General features: G+C 40.4%; 1 protein-coding gene across 1 annotated transcript; it reads right to left on the bottom strand.

Moving 5' to 3' along the window:
• Nucleotides 1–7530: 7530 nt before the first annotated feature.
• Nucleotides 7531–17746, bottom strand: LOC131939881 (uncharacterized). Its single transcript, XM_059298406.1, has 11 exons — nucleotides 17663–17746; nucleotides 16274–16420; nucleotides 15233–15370; nucleotides 14619–14777; nucleotides 13086–13265; nucleotides 12541–12741; nucleotides 11913–12131; nucleotides 11377–11505; nucleotides 10722–10817; nucleotides 9408–9431; nucleotides 7531–7940 (listed from the first exon to the last, which is right to left on the bottom strand). The coding sequence occupies exons 2-11, from the start codon at nucleotides 16341–16343 to the stop codon at nucleotides 7924–7926; spliced, it is 1233 nt and encodes a 410-aa protein (XP_059154389.1). The 5' UTR covers nucleotides 16344–16420; nucleotides 17663–17746; the 3' UTR covers nucleotides 7531–7923.
• Between the last annotated feature and the right edge of the window lie 315 nt (nucleotides 17747–18061).

Here is an 18061-nt window from a genome sequence, read left to right as displayed (position 1 = left end):
CGCATCACATCGCTGTGTCTGACGTCACAAGTGGACAGATGAGACAAAATACAACCTGTCGCTTAGCTAACCAGTTACTTACTTACTTAATCCTCATCACTCCCTGTGGAGTATAGGGCAACAACAAATCTCCGCCATTCCACCCTGTCCTGGGCGAGCCACTTTAGTTCATGCCAGGTTTTGCCAGTAGCCTGTACTTCTTCTTCCATCTCCCTCCTCCATGTTCCCAGTGGTCTTCCTCTACTTCTCTTTCCGGGTGGGTTCCACTTCAGCGCCATGTTGGGGAGTCTTTTTTTGCTCATGCGTAGGACATGGCCCAGCCATCTCCATCTCCTCGTTCTAACTTCTGAGACAATGTCGTTTAATCCTGTCCTTCGCCATATTTCCTTGTTCGGGACTTTGTCGTCCCACTTTATCCTGAGGATGCGTTGGAGGGATCTTCTTTCAAAGCCTCTGAGTCGGCTGTCTACTTTCTTGTTTAGTTTCCATGACTCTGCAGCATAGAGGAGTACAGAACGTACATTAGACTTATAGATCCTTATTTTAGTTCTCTGCTGCAGTGAGGATGATTTCCAGATCTTAGCGAGTCTGTTGAAAGCTTGTGCTGCCATTGCTATTCTGGTGGCAATTTCTTTCTCCATGCTGCCATTTGCTGATATATAGCTGCCGAGGTACTTAAAGTCTTCGACCTCTTCTAGCTCTGCTCCATTCGCAAAGGTCTTGAGAGCACTTTTGGTTTTTATTTTCATTAGCTTGGTTTTTCCGGAGTTTATCTTTAGCCCAACGTGACATACTCACACACATGACATACTCACACACACGACATACTCACACACGTGACATACTCACGCACATGACATACACACTTGACATACTCACACACGTGACATACTCACGCACGTGACATACTCACACACATGACATACTCACACACGTGACATACTCACGCACATGACATACACACGTGACATACTCACACACATGACATACTCACACACGTGACACACACACGTGACATACTCACGCACGTGCACCCACCACTTGTTGTCCCCCGCGTGAGTAAGGCGATGACCACAAGCGGCAGCGTCACAACAATCCATCCCCGCATCACATCGCTGTGTCTGACGTCACAAGTGGACAGATGAGACAAAATACAACCTGTCGCTTAGCTAACCAGTGCCTGATCTAAAATATACGGGGAACAAAGTAGCGTAAGTGTCTGGGATAAGTCTGTGTAAAGGGACAGAGTAACACCACATTTACACATGCCAAATGTATGCTATACACGTCTAGAAAGTAAATATAACAAATTTCACATAAGTTAATTGTATCAGATCATGTATGGGGGGGGGGGGGGGGGCTACTAGTTTATGGCGAAGTTATTTTTTCTAGACATATAGTATACATTTTGCAAATGTAAACGCAGTGTTATTGTTGGGACTGTCTGGGGAAAGAGGGTTCGAAATTGTGTACAAAATGTAACAGTGCTTGGGCTTTGTCTAGGGATCGTTAAGATTTAGTTCACAGATAGTGTTTGGGTTAGGACTAAGTCTCGGGGTAATGTTTGGGTTAGGGCTAAGTCTAGAGGTAATGTTTGGTTTAGGACTAAGTCTAGAAGAGTTTGGGTTAGGACTAAGTCTAGAGACAGTGGTTGAGTTAGGACTAAGTCTAGAGACAGTGGTTGGGTTAGGATTAAGTCTAGAGACAGTGTTTGGGTTAAGACTAAGTCTACAGACAGTGTTTGGGTTAGGACTAAGTCTAAAGACAGTAGTTGGGTTAGGACTAAGTCTAGAGACTGGTTGGGTTAGGGGTATGAATATCTATGGATGCTGTTAACCTTAGGAAAAGTGACGGTGTCATTGCTGGGGCTATGTCCAAGGGATAGCGTAAAAAGCTAAGTCTGATGATAAAGTTAGGGCTATGTCTGATGATAGTTTTATGGCCATGTCTGATGATAGTTTTAGGGCTATGGCTATGTCTGATGATAGTTTTAGGGCCATGTCTGATGATAGTTTTAGGGCTATGGCTATGTCTGATGATAGTTTTAGGGCCATCTCTGATGATATTGTTAAGGCCATAGCTTATGATAGTTTTTGGGCTACGGCTAAGACAATGGATAATTTAACCCTAGGACAAAGTACAAGTATAGGTTATGGTAAGGGCTAAGGGCTTTAGGTTATTTCAAGTCGAGGACTAATTACGAAGATAATTAAGGGCTAGAGCTAAGATTATGAATGATTCAGCACCTAGATACCTAAATCTAGATCTAGTCTAGATCTTAATTTAGCTAGTGCTATAATCGCATCTGTCTAGACTCTAGTCATTGTCTAGTTCTGAATTAGCGATACATGGACATAATGTTAATACAACGATGCCGCAGAAAATATTCAAAAACCTCACAACAATTACCTTATAATGTGTACTACCTGTGCGCCTGATTTAAAATGGTAGTGTAACACTCTTGATATTTTTTGTTTACAATCTACAAATCGAGACTCACATTTAAAATACAAACAAAAGATTCCATACTGTTCTGTAACATTTTGTTAGGGTGCTGGCGACAGGGAATTCCCCATTCGTGTTGCAAAAATTAGAAAACAACGTCAGTACTAGATAAAAGTCTAGCGTTGGATGGCTTCCGATGAGTAATGAGCTATTTTTAACTTAATTTGTGCTCCCACTAAAAGATACGAAATAATGCAAAATATTTTATATTTTAATTATATATATATATATATATATATATATATATATATATATATATATATATATATATATATATATATATATATATATATATATATATATATTATATTTTAATTTTCTGAAAAACGATGACTCTTTTCAAAACAATGTCTTGGAACTTTGGAGTTGTATACCTGGCTCATGTTTTGCACAGACCTGGGTAAATGAATCGGCTTTATGGATAAAGTATCGGTCAGCCGCTGCTCGAACGGCGAGGGCTAAAAAGTGACCACGAGTGAAAGTCTCCATATATGTGCTATATATCGAAAACAGTTTCCCACGTAGGAAGACTTTGAAAACTCTTGGAGATGTACATTGACCCCCAGGGGGTCAGGAATAAAATTGTGCTACCCTCGGGAAAATTCCGGAACAATGTTTGAACTGACCAGAGGCCATATTTCCGTATATAAACATAGTACTGTTTTTGTAAAGAAAAATAAATATTAAAATCTGGACGTACAAACCCAATCATAACTCTTGAGGTCGTATATATAGCCTACCCGCGGGGGTCAGTATAAGATAGGCGTTATCTTCGGGAAAATTCCGGAACGGCTTTAGAACTGACCGGTCCGAATTCCCTATACTAACTTTTACGTGATCTTTAACATAGTTACGTACCTTGCCAAACTACCACTGATGACATTACTGCTGAAGGTGTAACTGACCAGTCGGCTGCCGTTCCTCGCTTTGACCATTCGGCTACTCCAGCTGTTGAGAGTACCCAGACCGAATCTGTTCAGTGTCATCCTGGTCGTTGCCCCCTGGATAATGGTGACACCAACCCCACCCCCACGGACGTTGGTTTGGTTGACAGTGACATTGACTGTCATATTGACAGATGGAGCACTTCGTGACGTCGAGCTCCTTTTAGCGGCGACAGCCTGCGAAACTTTAGCACGTTTTCCGGGCGCCATTTCCTGTTATAGTATCAGGTCGATAACTGATAGAAATCAGAAACATCTATCTTGATATATATATATATATATATATATATATATATATATATATATATATATATATATATATATATATATATATTATATATATATATATATATATATATATATATATATATATATATATATATATATATATATATATATATATATATATATATATATATTGCGTGTGCGTGTGTGTGTGTGTAAGTGTGTAAAGAAATGTTAAAGTCGTTTGTTTGAGGATGGTGGGGGGGGGGGGCGCAGAGGCGTAGCGACCCTTCCCGGCGCCCGGGGCGAACTTTCAATTTGGCGCCCCCCCCCCCCGCTTATATAAATATATATATATATATATATATATATATATATATATATATATATATATATATATATATATATATATATATATATATGTGTGTGTGTGTGTGTGTGTGTGTATAATTATGTGTGTGTGATAGTGTGTTTATATATAAGCTTGTGTGTGGGTAAGAGTGTATTTGTGTGTGTAAGCGTGTGTGTGAGCGTGTATGCTACAGTCCGGACAAGGTTTAATAATTACATTGTATGATTTTCATTCCTTAAAACTTTACGACAATTTAATTCCCATTAAGATGCGTTTAACTTTTTTTGCGAAAGATTAGTAATGTCAGTTAAAAAAAATAAGCCTGATCTGTGTTAGAGGGTAGTTTGTAGCTAACGCTAATATGTTTAGACCAGCCTTTTATGTTCTAGTTTTGAACGATCTCTGTTGTGATATGGTACATAGTTGGATTCGAAGTTTGTTAGAGTAAGGACACACAAGTGACATACAAGAAGAAGTTATCAGAAATATTTATTGTTCACATTGGAATACGACATGGGTATTTCGTTGATTGGTTGATGGTATGACAAAACAAGCTAGAGAAAACAAACTGGAATCCAACGGATGTTAACAGCTCGTAGTCTTGGATTTCGCAGATTTGCCCTGCCTTCTCGCACACAGTTTCTTCCAGGCATCTTTTCGGGGGAGCGAAGCCCCCCGGAAAAATTTTTAAGCCCCTCCGAACGAAATGAAATTTATATAATTTATATATAGAAAATATATACTTTTAACAGTGTCCGCCCCCCCCCCCCCGAAGAAAGTTTACCGCCTCCCCCTCCCCCCGAAGATTTCAAGTGCCCCCCCCCCCCGGAGAAAAAAGTCTGGAAGAAACACTGATCAAAAGTATCTGATCTCTCACGTTGAAGTTGAGAGAATCGTAAGAATCTTACAAAGAACTAGTCGCGTCTTTTTTTTTAACAAAACTGGCTATTGAAATTGTACATTACGCGTTAATACACTTGGTTTCTTTACTAAGTGTTAAGAGAGTTATCTACTCACCAATCCAGTACAAATACTTGCGATTTTTTGTTAGCGAAAAAAGCGCCCCCCCCCACCCCCACACACACTCATCACAACCATCTTGGACAAAGTTTGTAGAGCGGTTTTTAACGTAACTAACTTTTTTTTTTAAAATGTTACACAATTATGCAATGCACAGTACAATTCGTTTCTTTCTGAGAGCTAAAGGTTGTTTACTCAGAATCCTGTGTAATTTTGCTATTTTATTTAGCCTAAAAGCGCCCCCCTGCACCATCTTGATAAAAGTCACTAACGTATTTTACAGTTCAACAATCGTACAATACGTTTTAATACAATTGGTTTCTTTTAATAGTGGTAACGTTTATCGACTCAACAATCTAGTGTAAATTCTTCCGTTTTAAGTCTCGAAAAAGCGCCCCCCCCCCCATCTAGGAAAAGCTTCAAAGCGGTTTTGCCGGTCACTGTTTCTTAAGAGTATATGTTTTACATTAAGAAATCAAGATAGAAAACAGTTAAATCAGTATGTAAATGCGTGTAGCCATTACATTTCTTAACTTAGACAGTTTATAATTCAAAACTGCAGCATAAAATCAGCTTTAAAAAAAATTTCCCACCCCTTTTGGCGCCCCCATAGGGTCGGCACCCGGGGCGGCCGCCCCCCCCCCCGCCCCCCCCCCAGCTACGCCTCTGGGGGGGGGGCGGAGAGAGTCATTTTGATACAGTATACGGTGTGTATTAAAAAATTAAAAAAAAGAAACGCCCATTTCCCGTTATTATTAATTAATATACTCAATAACATTAAATATGCTGGATCAAGAACAATATAAAATGAGGATGTTACAAACGAGTTCAAGCTTGACTTAATCCTTTGTGGCCCCTGTCGAGCTTTCTTTTCAATATTACCTTCTTCTCTTCTAAGGGTATGTCCAATCCATTCTCATGTAAACATTTGATGTCCTTGTCTATTGGCTTTTGTTTTGTTTTGCCACAGGTCTTTAAATACACCAACCGCAACCAACCCAAGCTAGTAATAAGGAGAATATATACCTCTTGTCGTATAGAAATGGTATTTTCTAAAGGTGCTCCTTATATGTTGTATGATAACTTCTATTTACGTGACATATAAAGGCGCTGGCTGATGCTGGGTTTGAGAGCTAGTTAAAAACTTAGCCTCAAATGTAATAGTTCCTAGATATCTAGGTCCAGAATAAACTATAATAAATAGATCTATTGTAATGTAAAGTTCCAGCGTCTATCCTATAATTATTAATGCACTTATTGTAAATTGGAGGTCTAATTCAAAGAGAACTTGATAACACATTTGTTTTTACTAAATCTATAGTAACATCGATAAACATGGCTCATTGTTTTAGCCTACAGTGCACTAGAGTCTAGATCTAGAATGCCATAGATTGGCTTGAAGATGACATTGACATACACATTTTAAGCGTTGTGTACATGTATACATGTTTCGATAATACTTCCGAAAGAAAAATGAATACACCATTTTTACTTTCTCGAGTATACGAAGTATAGAGCAAGTCTTGTAATCTTTCCAGAAGACTACTGGACTGGATGGATTCTTTAATTATAATTTATATAAAGAAAAGAATAATACGCTTTTATATCCCCATCAAAACTATGTACATACATCCAGATTTTAAAAATTATTTTACTGTTTTGTTGCTTCTTCTTCTTCGTTCTTAATTATTAGTGTTGAAGGGGATTCGAGATTTATCTGCCAGTGGGTTTGAACTCGAGCCTTTGTTCAAATTTATCAACCATGAGCTTATTGCCGACTCGACCACGCCTCCAACACAATTAAGCGTTACGTGTCAACTGGATATGCGCCATTGAGGCCATTGACTCCGATTTCAGCCTGCTTCCATAGCAATTTTTAATTTTGGAGGGTTCGAACTCGAGACTTTTCGGTTTAGCAACCATGAGCTTTACCGACTCGACCACGCCGACCCCTACTGTTTTGTTGCAATTTAGCACATTTAGCACAATTAGCGCATGCTACAATAACTTAGAAGATATTAAAACGAAATATGTTTTAAAAAGCTGGTCAATACAAATTTCACAAAGCTGGTCAGTACAAATATTGTCACAAATCTGGTCAGTACAAATGTCAAAAGCTGGTCAGTACAAATATTGTCACAAATCTGGTCAGTACAAATGTCAAAAGCTGGTCAGTACAAATGTCACAAAGCTGGTCAGTACAAATATTGTCACAAAGCTGGTCAGTACAAATGTCACAAAGCTGGTCAGTACAAATGTCACAAAGCTGGTCAGTACAAATGTCACAAAGCTGGTCAGTACAAATGTCACAAAGCTGGTCAGTACAAATGTCACAAAGCTGGTCAGTACAAATGTCAGTACAATAAACAAAAATCAAAATACAACGTAAAAATAAATTATTTTATTACCAAATTGATTGTATACGTCAAGATAAATTGCTAAATAAATGCATAAAATATTTGTGGGTGTAAAAAGAATAATGTTTTCGTTGAAATAACACATACTGTTCGTTAACGTTATATGTTTCAAAATTTTATGAGATTTATTGCTCTTTTTTTTTGTAAATACTGGCAATTAAAATAAAATTTACTTTTATTTGGTTATAACTAGGAACATACATGTATGTGTGAGTGACAAATACAATAGTAAATTTTAATGTACGTGTACGATGAGGCTGGAATTAGAGTTGGTTTATTCGAATGTGGATGTACATTTTCCGCGAAGAATTCAGTTACGCACTTCTTGTAAATCTCGTAGATTTATGCATTATATTCGAGCACAAAGTCCAAATAAAAGCAATGTATATATGTATCCCCTCACTCTTGTAAAGAATCGTGTAGCACCAGGTTAGACCGTCCCTCCTGCCTTGTCTTCTGCCTAGTTCAAACTGTGGACTGTGGGAGGGAATAAGAGGGACAAACAAAATTATAATCTCTTTAAAATCTTAATTTTTTTTTAAGAAACAGATTTTTTACTATCGTATTTTGACCTTATACAACATATTAACAGCTTTAAAAAGTTGTACTTTGAGGATTTGTATTTAAAAAAAAAACAACTTTTGTATATATTTAAAAGATGTTTTATATATGTTCCTCTGGGTTGTAGCATCAGTTTTGATAGCAAAAAAAAACAAAAACAACGTATAATCAAATTGGGAAGTAGCTTTGGCCTCCCGCTACAATTCATTCAACCAGCTAGCGAGCAGCAGCTTTGCAGATCAAGACATTAACCCCACGCTACCCACAGCAAAGATGAAGTAGATTTCACCTGCTTCTGTGTCCTCAGCGGAGTGTTCAACCAACTTTACTCTCTCCGGCTCTAGTCAGGTACTCATTAGTACTGAGTGAACTCAGGGATTTGTACCTGGGAGCTTTATAGCGTGTGTGTGGGGAGGGGGGTGCTCGGGGCAGAGCCGTCCCCCCACCTTAATGCGACTTAATTTGTTTGAGATTAGGTGCAAGGTTTAGGGATTTGACTTCGACTGTGTTTAGTATCAATGTGCAGTAACTACGTGTAGATCAAGCTTAAATCTGGTTAAAATGCAGATTCTGGATAAAAATCCGTTTTCAATGACATTTTTCGTTTCCGGTTAAATTTGAAGTTTAGGTGGTGATTTTTTTTTTGAGTTAAAGAAAAAAGACACCACTATTAACCTAGCGCCCGTTGTATCTCTCCCTCAACGGGCCATTTATCTCGTATATATAAGATTTACCTTTTAAAAATTTTTTTAGCCAGCTTATTTAATATTGTTTTTCTTTTTCTTTCGCTTCTGCCTCTTTCTAGGATTCTATTTGCATTTTTTTTTCTGTCCATTCGTAAACAATTATCGAACACAATAACATAACAAGATCTACAGACCTAAAATATAGACTATAGTACAGTCCTCCTTATATTATCGTGGTTAAATTCTTAGTATAATTAAAAATACTTCACCGAGCGCTGATCCAGTAATTAGTCCAATATGAGTAATCATGGAATCGTTTCGTCTAGCCGAGAAGATGGCTGCTCGGGCAGTACCTTGCATATTATTCTAGTTGCTTCGAAGTTACACATCAAATTCTCTCCTTCTTTTGGAGAAATTGGGCAACCATTGCAAACAAACATTACAAACATATTTAAATTTAAAAATAGTCTTTCAAATAAGCATACGCCGAACAAGGCCTTAAACACGTGGTTATGTGTAATCAGTAGTCATTAAGTGGCCTACAGTAATGAGTGGCTAAACAAAAGAACGGAAATTTAGGTTTTTACCTTTAATTAGTGCCAATAAAGTATCAAAATCTTTAGCCAAATATTTAAGTGGCCAATTTCAATTACTAGCCAAGTGTAGTCGAATAGTTGACTAAAATAAAATAACCTACCGTAACTTTCCATCTGCTTGGAATCTGTAAAAATTAGAAATATGCTTATAAAATCATTCTAGAAGATACAACACAAATGAATCGCAACACAAACAGACATTATCGCCAGCCAAACACCCCCCCCCCCCCATTTCAACCCTAAAAACAGAATTTATATAAAAAAATATATATACTTTTACTTTTCCGGGGGGGGGGGGCGGACACTAGTAAAAGTATATTTTTAATATATAAATTCCATCTCGTTCGGGGGGCGGTAGACGTTTTTTTTTGGGGGGGGGGGGGGGCAGCGGAGCCGTCACTTATTGTCACAACTGTCCCCTTCACTTACTGTCACACCTGTTTCCGTTATTTACTGTAACACTTGTTACACTTCCTGTCACACCTGTTCCCGTCACTTACTGTCACACCTGTTCCTGTCACTTAATGTCACACCTGTTCCCGTCACTTACTGTCACACCTGTTCCTGTCACTTAATGTCACACCTGTTCCCGTCACTTACTGTCACACCTGTTCCTGTCACGTAATGTCACACCTGTTCCCGTCACTTACTGTCACACCTGTTCCTGTCACTTAATGTCACACCTGTTCCCGTTACTGTCTCACCTGTACCCGTCACTTCCTGTCACACCTGTTCCCGTCACTTACTGTCACATCTGTTCCCGTCACTTACTGTCACACCTGTTCCCATCACTTACTATGACACCTGTTCCCGTCACTTACTGTCACACCTGTTCCTGTCATTTAATGTCACACCTGTTCCCGTCACTGTCACATCTAAGTGGTGTGTGTAGAGTGAGGCACGAAGGAGGGAAGTGTGGAGGAATGAGGTGTGGACGAGTGAGACTTGGATGGATGAGGTGTGGACGAGTGAGGCTTGGATGGATAAGGTGTGGACGAGTGAGGCTTGGATGGATGAGGTGTGGACGAGTGAGGCTTGGATGGATAAGGTGTGGACGAGTGAGGCTTGGATGGATAAGGTGTGGACGAGTGAGGCTTGGATGGATAAGGTGTGGACGAGTGAGGCTTGGATGGATAAGGTGTGGACGAGTGAGGCTTGGATGGATGAGGTGTGGACGAGCGAGGCTTGGATGGATGAGGTGTGGACGAGTGAGACTTGGATGGATGAGGTTTGGACGAGTGAGGCTTGGATGTATGAGGTGTCGTTGAGGTAGGTGTGGAGGGTGATGTTGAGGACTCCGTACATAAGAAAGAACGTGGGCACTTCAATAGAAAATTTGTCAGCTAGGTGACAAACTTTGTTGTTTACAAATCTCCACCAGCATCAAACCAATACATAAACAAGCGGAAACCTACTCTTATCACAGTAACGGCCGTAGTAGCCGGTCTCACATCCTTCAGTACATAAATGAGATGTCCAATCACAGCGGTTCTTATAGCAGTTCAGACACACTAGAATATAGATATTTTATGGGCAGCATGGTGGTTATAGGTGGTTTAATATAGAAATTGTATGGGTGGTGAAATACTGAGATATTATGGACAGTATAGTATAGAAATGTTATGGGCAGTGTAATATAGTGAAGTTACGGTCAGTTTAAATATAGAATAGATACATTTAGTAAAATATGCTGATGATAAAGTATGTAAAATTAAAGAAATCTGATGGTCAGTAGAAGACAGCGATATTTTGCTTAATACATTATGGAGAAATATTATATATTTAGTAGATCAACATTAACATTGTTTGAGACCGCAATTTAAACATAAAAACTAAGTAACTGTAAACCCAAATATTTCATAACCTTAATGCTAACCTTAGTGTACAAATTTAAAAATGCAGTTTTTACTGAACAAAAATGTGTTTAGGTTTTCTATGTTTAGTTTAATAATTTTTTTTGTCCTAATGTTCTTATAATTGCATTTGTTCATGCAGATTCTTCAAAAAAGATATTTAAAAAAATCAAAAGTAAAATGATTCTGTTGTTGTATTCTACTCTGAATGACTTACATTTATGACAGGTCAACAGACCGTTTGTTCTGGAACATTCGTAACAGATTCCTTCGATGCTGCAGAGTTTGCTGGCACAGTGAGAGCAGGTTCCAGAACAATCTAGACCTGAGGTGCCTTCAAGGCAGTCTGGTGAACACGTGATATTTTAATGGGTGGGTATATGGGACAATTTGGCTAGGTACAATGGTGGATTTGTCATGGAACATTTGGAGGCTAGGAACAGTTGTGGACATGGAACATTTAGGTTAGGTACAGTTGGTCATATATATATATATATATATACTCAATCCACCCCTGACCCCAAATCAATCCGCCCTTAGACCCCCACACAATCCACCCCTGACCCTAAATCAATCCACCTCTGACCCCAAATCAATCCGCCCTTATACCCCCACACAATCCACCCCTGACCCCAAAACAATCCACCCTTAGAACCCAACACAATCCACCCCTGACCCTAAATCAATCCACCCCTGACCCCAACACAATCCATCTCTGACCACAACACAATCCACCCTAGCAAACCCACTCACCCCCGTGCGCGTTGAGCTCACAGAACGACAGCGCGAATTTCCCCAAGCGTGAGTTCTTCCTTTCCGGCCACGCAGAGAGCGATGTGACGGACATGTTGGTCGGTCCTATGTAAGGGATGTAATACTCTTCCTGCGGAGTGGTGCAGACGAATTGGTACAACTGAGTGGTGTTGTGGAACCATTCCACTCTAACATCTTCCATCATGTCCAAAATACCATCTGTAACAGGATGTGATTCTATAACATTTTTTAAAATACAATCCGAAGCAGTGGGGTGATTCTATGACATTTCTAAACAATCCATCTTCAGTGAACTGTATTTATTGTCTTTTCCAGTAGGTCTTCAATATGTTAAAGTTGTCAATTTTGTTCCAAGAAAAATAGTTGAGTAAAGTGCGAAGTAAGATTATTCATTACAGTGCAAAAAAAGGGTTAGTTTAGTCGAAAAAAGATAGTCGAGTAAATGGCGAAGTAAGATTGTTGAGTAAAGTGGGAATTTTGATTGCTGAGTTAAGAGCGAAATAAGATTGTCGAGTAAAGTAGGAAGTAATTTTGTTGAGTAAAAAGTGAAGTAAGAGGAGTCAGTCGAGTAAGAAGCAGCAGAACCAGCACGTAAGCAACCCCTCACCTTTCCTGTTCTGGATGAAGACAGAAAACACCTTGACAGGTGTGCTGAAGATGACCGACCAGGTGTACAGCTGGCGAGTCTCTGCCCAGAAACAGGTGGTAGAGTCCAGAGCCTCGTTCTCGTCATCGACACCTATGTCAGCTGTGGAACCCGGTTCTGGTAAAGAGCTGGTTGTTCTTTGTCTCAAGGCCATATTTCGACCTTGGGGAGGGAATTGTTCAATGATTATTTGTTATTAGTAATATGTTATTAGTAATCGCGGTAATTAGTAATGGGCGAATAAATAAGAGTAAAGAATTAATGATTCCTAAAAATACAAACACAACTGTATGATAATCTAAATCCGATCTTATATGCCGGATTAAGATTAGTGTCTCGGAGAGTCAAGGCAAGAGTCTGTGCTATGATAAGTTGAAGCTTGGGCAAGGGCCACCATTAGAGTAGATAAACTATCTCTCGAATAAGCCAAAGACGTAGGTAGGTTTGATGCGAGTATCTGACACCCCCTCCCCCCTCATTGTGGTAGACCGTACAGACACACTTACCCCCACTTTGGTGGACCGTACACAGGTACTTGACGCCATCACCCGTCAGCCTCACGGTGACCACAGGGACAAAGTTCCGGCAGTAGATGTCAGAGGTCACGTGATCCACCTCCACGCGGACTTGGTCGGTGCAGCCGTAAATAGAACCCACGACGGTTGCCTGGATGAGGTCTCTGTAATCTGGTGGCCAATGGGGTTAAGCTAACTAATTATGCAGTAAACAGGGACAATTAGTCTTGTAGTCTAAAAATTATAAGTTATCCACTATTTCAAGCCTGCCGCATCTACAAAGAATTGTTATCCATTGAGAAAGTAATTATAACAGCCAAGGAGCTATTACAAAAATGAACTTTTTTCAACTTACTAACATCAAAATACATACATTACTATAAGTATATCTCTTGGTAACTTTTTTTTTCTTCTTCATACTTAATTGCAATATAGGACGGATCTTTAGTCTGCTTTTCTTTCTGGATTTGCTGCCATAACCTTTGTCCAACCAAGAACAAACTACAAGGCAGCGGCTGTTCTATTTTGGAGTCTCTCCTAGATGGGTCGCTATCGCCAGCCATTCAGTCTCATCTGCCCGGGGGTTCGAACTCGGACTTAAGCAGCCATGAGCTAAACCGGCCCGACCACACAGTCCCCGATTGTAACAATTTGACCATCTTCACTGTGAAGTTTGTTAGTGTGTGTCGATGATTGTATCTCTGAATGAGTTTTTTGCACGCTACAAACGTTATCGAATTAAAACATGCAAGCAAAGCTTCGTAGAACTGATATTGCAGTTGTATTGTGGTGTGTAGTGTTTAGATATTGTACTGATGTTGTAGTGTGTAGTGTTTAGATATTGTACTCATGTTGAAGTGTGTAGTGTTTAGATATTGTATTGATGTTGTAGTGTGTAGTGTTTAGATATTGTATTGATGTTGTAGTGTGTAGTGTTTAGATATTGTACTGATGTTGTAGTGTGTAGTGTTTAGATATTGTACTCATGTTGAAGTGTGTAGTGTTTAGATATTGTACTGATGTTGTATTTAGTGTGTAGCGTTTAGATAATGTACTCATGTTGAAGTGTGTAGTGTTTAGATATTGTACTCATGTTGAAGTGTGTAGTGTATAGATATTGCCACCTAGCACTTCAGTGTCTAGGTCCACAGGCCTAGGTAGCTATATTTAGCTGAGTGGCTTATGTGGCCCCCATAGCTCATGCAACGTACCGGCATATAAAGCCCCATAACCCATATATTAAAGCTGTATATGTAGCCAATATCGCCATATAGCTTATTTGGGTATTTATCCATTTAGCCCATATATCTCATCGGCTTTGGTAGCCTTTTAGCACATAATCTCAAAGACACATGGCAACTTTAGCCACTACCAATGTAACCCCCTTTTCCAAGTAGAAAGCTCATCTTTAAAAGTAGCTCAGACAGGACAATCACATTTTCACCCCACCTCCACCACCCACCCCATCCCTTCACACGGATGAAGTGGAGCCACGAGACTGAGCAGCATGCACCAGACACTCACCTGGGTTACTCACCCTCAAGCGGACGAACTGTATCACCACGGGAGCGGAGGAGTTGAAGGTGAAGGTCACGGTATGTGTGGTGGCAGACGTCACGCAGGTGGCGTCGTTGAAGTCGGTCAGCTCTTTGTTGTCCGTGTCGGCTAGCGGGGACCTGTCCACTGGGAGGGACAGGTAACACGAGTCTAGTTCAAGCCCTACCCCAATTATTACATCAAACCCTACTCGAAGCCCTCACCCAAATATTATCTCAAACCCTACCCCAAGCCCTACCCCAAGCCTTATCAAGCCCTACCCAAATCTCTACCCCAAGTATTACCTCCAGACTTTCTTCCAGGCATCCACTCCCCCCTCCCCCGCCCGAAGAAAGTCTACCCTCCCCCGAAAATTTCAAGTGCCCCCCCCCCCACCCTGGGGAAAACAGTCTGGAAGAAACACTGATCACCTCAAGCTCTACCCCAATTATTACCTCAAGCTCTACCCCCTACGTTTAGCCCTATCAGATGTAATCATGTAAGCTCTAGGAGCTAAGACTTAAGAGGGCTAGTTTTAGGTTATGTGTGTGTGTTCTATGTGTATCACGTGGGCGGCCTAACAATTCTGTGTACAGACTCACCATACTGACAAGCCGGTCCAAAGTATGGAGGGTCGCATGCCATACCGCCCGTACAGTAACCGTTGTCGTCACAGCTCATTTGGTCACAGTGGCACTTGAACTGACACCTTGGGCCGAAGAAGCCATATTCACATTGAGCTGGGGAGGGGGGGGGGGAGTAGGCAGACGTGAGTGGTGTGTTACTGTCAGAGCTTCATTCCTCACATACAACACACAGAAAATACATCAAAACACACGCATCTCAGTGTTATGATATTAAAAGATGCCATCCCTGATTGTGTAGCCTGGTGTTTTAAGGTACGTAGTTGTAGCCCTTGGTTTGTTTGTTGTGTTTTGGGATGAGAGGTGTTCACGGACAGTGAGTGTTGTGTGTGGCAGTTGACGAGTGAAAGAGCGATGTGTTAGTGTTTGGCAGTTGACGACTGACAGAGTGTGTTAGTGTGTGGCAGTTGACGAGTGACAGAGAGTGTGTTAGTGTGTGGCAGTTGGTTGGCATTTGTTGACAGAGAGACGACGAGTGTGTTGGGTATTGTTGTATCATTATTCTTGTATTATTTATCTATATGTAATTAAACGTTATTCTTATTATTTATTATCCTTATAAGCATTGTCGAGTCTATTTTATTGTGTTATAAGTAATGTGTTGCCCTACATTATCCTATAGACGAAAGAGCCCAACACACTTAACACAAACACGCACACAAGAATACACGAAGACACAGGCATACACGTACACACACATACACGTACACATACACGCTTACACACGCAAACATACCTGTAATTAGGCATGCACATTTATATTTTGTTATAATTAGCACAAAACTAATGCAATATATTTACCTGTGCAGTTACAAATGTTTACACACACACAAACATGCACGCACGCACTCACACACGTGACATACTCAAGCACGTGACATACTCACGCACGTGACATACACACTCACGTGACATACTCACACACGTGACATACTCACGCACGTGACATACTCACCCACGTGACATACTTACGCACGTGACACACGCGCGTGTACCTACCACTTGTTGTCCTCCGCGTGAGTAAGGCGATGACCACAAGCGGCAGCGTCACAACAATCCATCCCCGCATCACATCGCTGTTTCTGACGTCACAAGTGGACAGATGAGACAAAATACAACCTGTCGCTTAGCTAAGCAGTGCCTGATCTAAGATATACGGGGAACAAAGTAGCGTAAGTGTCGTTTCGCCCCCCCGAAAAATTTTTACCGCCCCCCCGAACGAAATGAAATTTATATAATTTATATAGAAAATATATACTTTTAACAGTGTCCGCCCCCCCCCCCCGAAGAAAGTTTACCGCCCCCCCGAAGATTTCAAGTGCCCCCCCGGAGAAAAAAGTCTGGAAGAAACACTGGTCGTGGATAAGTCTGTGTAAAGGGACAGAGTAACACCACATTTACACTTGCCAAATGTATGCTTTACACGTCTGGAAAGGAAATATAACAACTTTCACATAAGTTAATTGTATCAGATCATGGATGGGGGGGGGGGGGGGGATGGCTACTAGTTTATGGCGAAGTAATTTTTTCTAGACATATAGTATACATTTTGCAAATGTAAACGCAGTGTTATGGTTGGGACTGTCTGGGGAAAGAGGGTTCGAAATTGTGTACAAAATGTAACAGTGCTTGGGCTTTGTCTAGGGATTGTTAAGATTTCGTTCAGAGATAGAGTTTGGGTTAGGACTTAGTCTAGAGATAGAGTTTGGGTTAGGGCTAAGTCTAGAAGAGATAGTGTTTGGGTTAGGGCTAAGTCTAGAGGTAGAGTTTGGGTTAGGACTAAGTCTAGAGGTAGTGTTTGGGTTAGGACTAAGTCTAGAGACTGGTTGTGTTAGGACTAAGTCTAGAGACTGGTTGGGTTAGGGGTATGAATATCTATGGATGCTGTTAGCCTTAGGACAAGTGACGGTGTCATTGCTGGGGCTATGTCCAAGGGATAGCGTAACAAGCTATGTCTGATGATAGTTTTATGGCTATGTCTATGTCTGATGATAGTGATAAAGCTATGTCTGATGATAATGTTAGGGCAACGGCTGATGATAGTTTTAGGGCTACGTCTGATGATAGTTTTTGGGCTACGGCTAAGACATTGGATAATTAAACCCTAGGACAAAGTACACGGATAGGTTAGGGCAAGGGTTAATGGCTGTCTAGGGTATTTTAAGTCTAGGACTAATTACGAAGATAATTAAGGACTAGAGCTAAGACTATGAATGATTCAGCACCTAGATACCTAAATCTAGATCTAGTCTAGATCTTAATATAGCTAGTGCTATAATCGCATCTGTCTAGTCTCTAGTCATTGTCTAGTTCTGAATTAGCGATACTTGGACATAATGTTAATACAGCGATGCCGCAGAAAATATACAAAAACCTCAGTACAATTACCTTATAATGTGCACTACCTCTGCGCCTGATTTAAAATGGTAGTGCAACACTCTTTATATTTTTGTTTACAATCTACAAATCGAGACTCACATTTAAAATACAAACAAAAGATTCCATCCTGTTCTGTAACATTTTGTTTGGGTGCTGGCGACAGGGAATTTCCCATTCGTGTTGCAAAACATTAGAAAACAAAATCATTACTAGATCTAGGTCTAGCGTTGGATGGCTGACGATTAGAGTTTCTTCCAGGCATCTCTTTAGGGGAGCGGAGACCCCCCCCCCGAAAAAAGTCTACAGCCACCCCCCCCCCCCCCCCCCCGAACGAAATGGAATTTATATAATTTATATAGAAAATATATTCTTTTAACAGTGTCCGCCCCCCCCCCACCCCCGAAGAAA

This window comes from Physella acuta, unplaced genomic scaffold, assembly GCF_028476545.2.
Source record: "Physella acuta isolate Inbredline_101_S28 unplaced genomic scaffold, ASM2847654v3 ptg000299l, whole genome shotgun sequence".
Lineage (NCBI taxonomy): Eukaryota > Metazoa > Mollusca > Gastropoda > Physidae > Physella > Physella acuta.
Note: the sequence above shows the minus strand (reverse complement) of the source record. Positions and strands in the feature narration are given on the sequence as shown.

Excerpts from the sequence above, each read along its gene's own strand:
- LOC131939881 (XM_059298406.1), bottom strand. The coding sequence starts at position 16,343 with ATGCGGGGATGGATTGTTGTGACGCTGCCGCTTGTGGTCATCGCCTTA. Across the intron at positions 15,371-16,273 it reads CACGCGGAGGACAACAAGTG|CTCAATGTGAATATGGCTTC; the intron begins GTAGGTACACGC and ends CCCCCTCCCCAG. Across the intron at positions 11,506-11,912 it reads TGAGCTCAACGCGCACGGGG|ACTGCCTTGAAGGCACCTCA; the intron begins GTGAGTGGGTTT and ends CGTGTTCACCAG.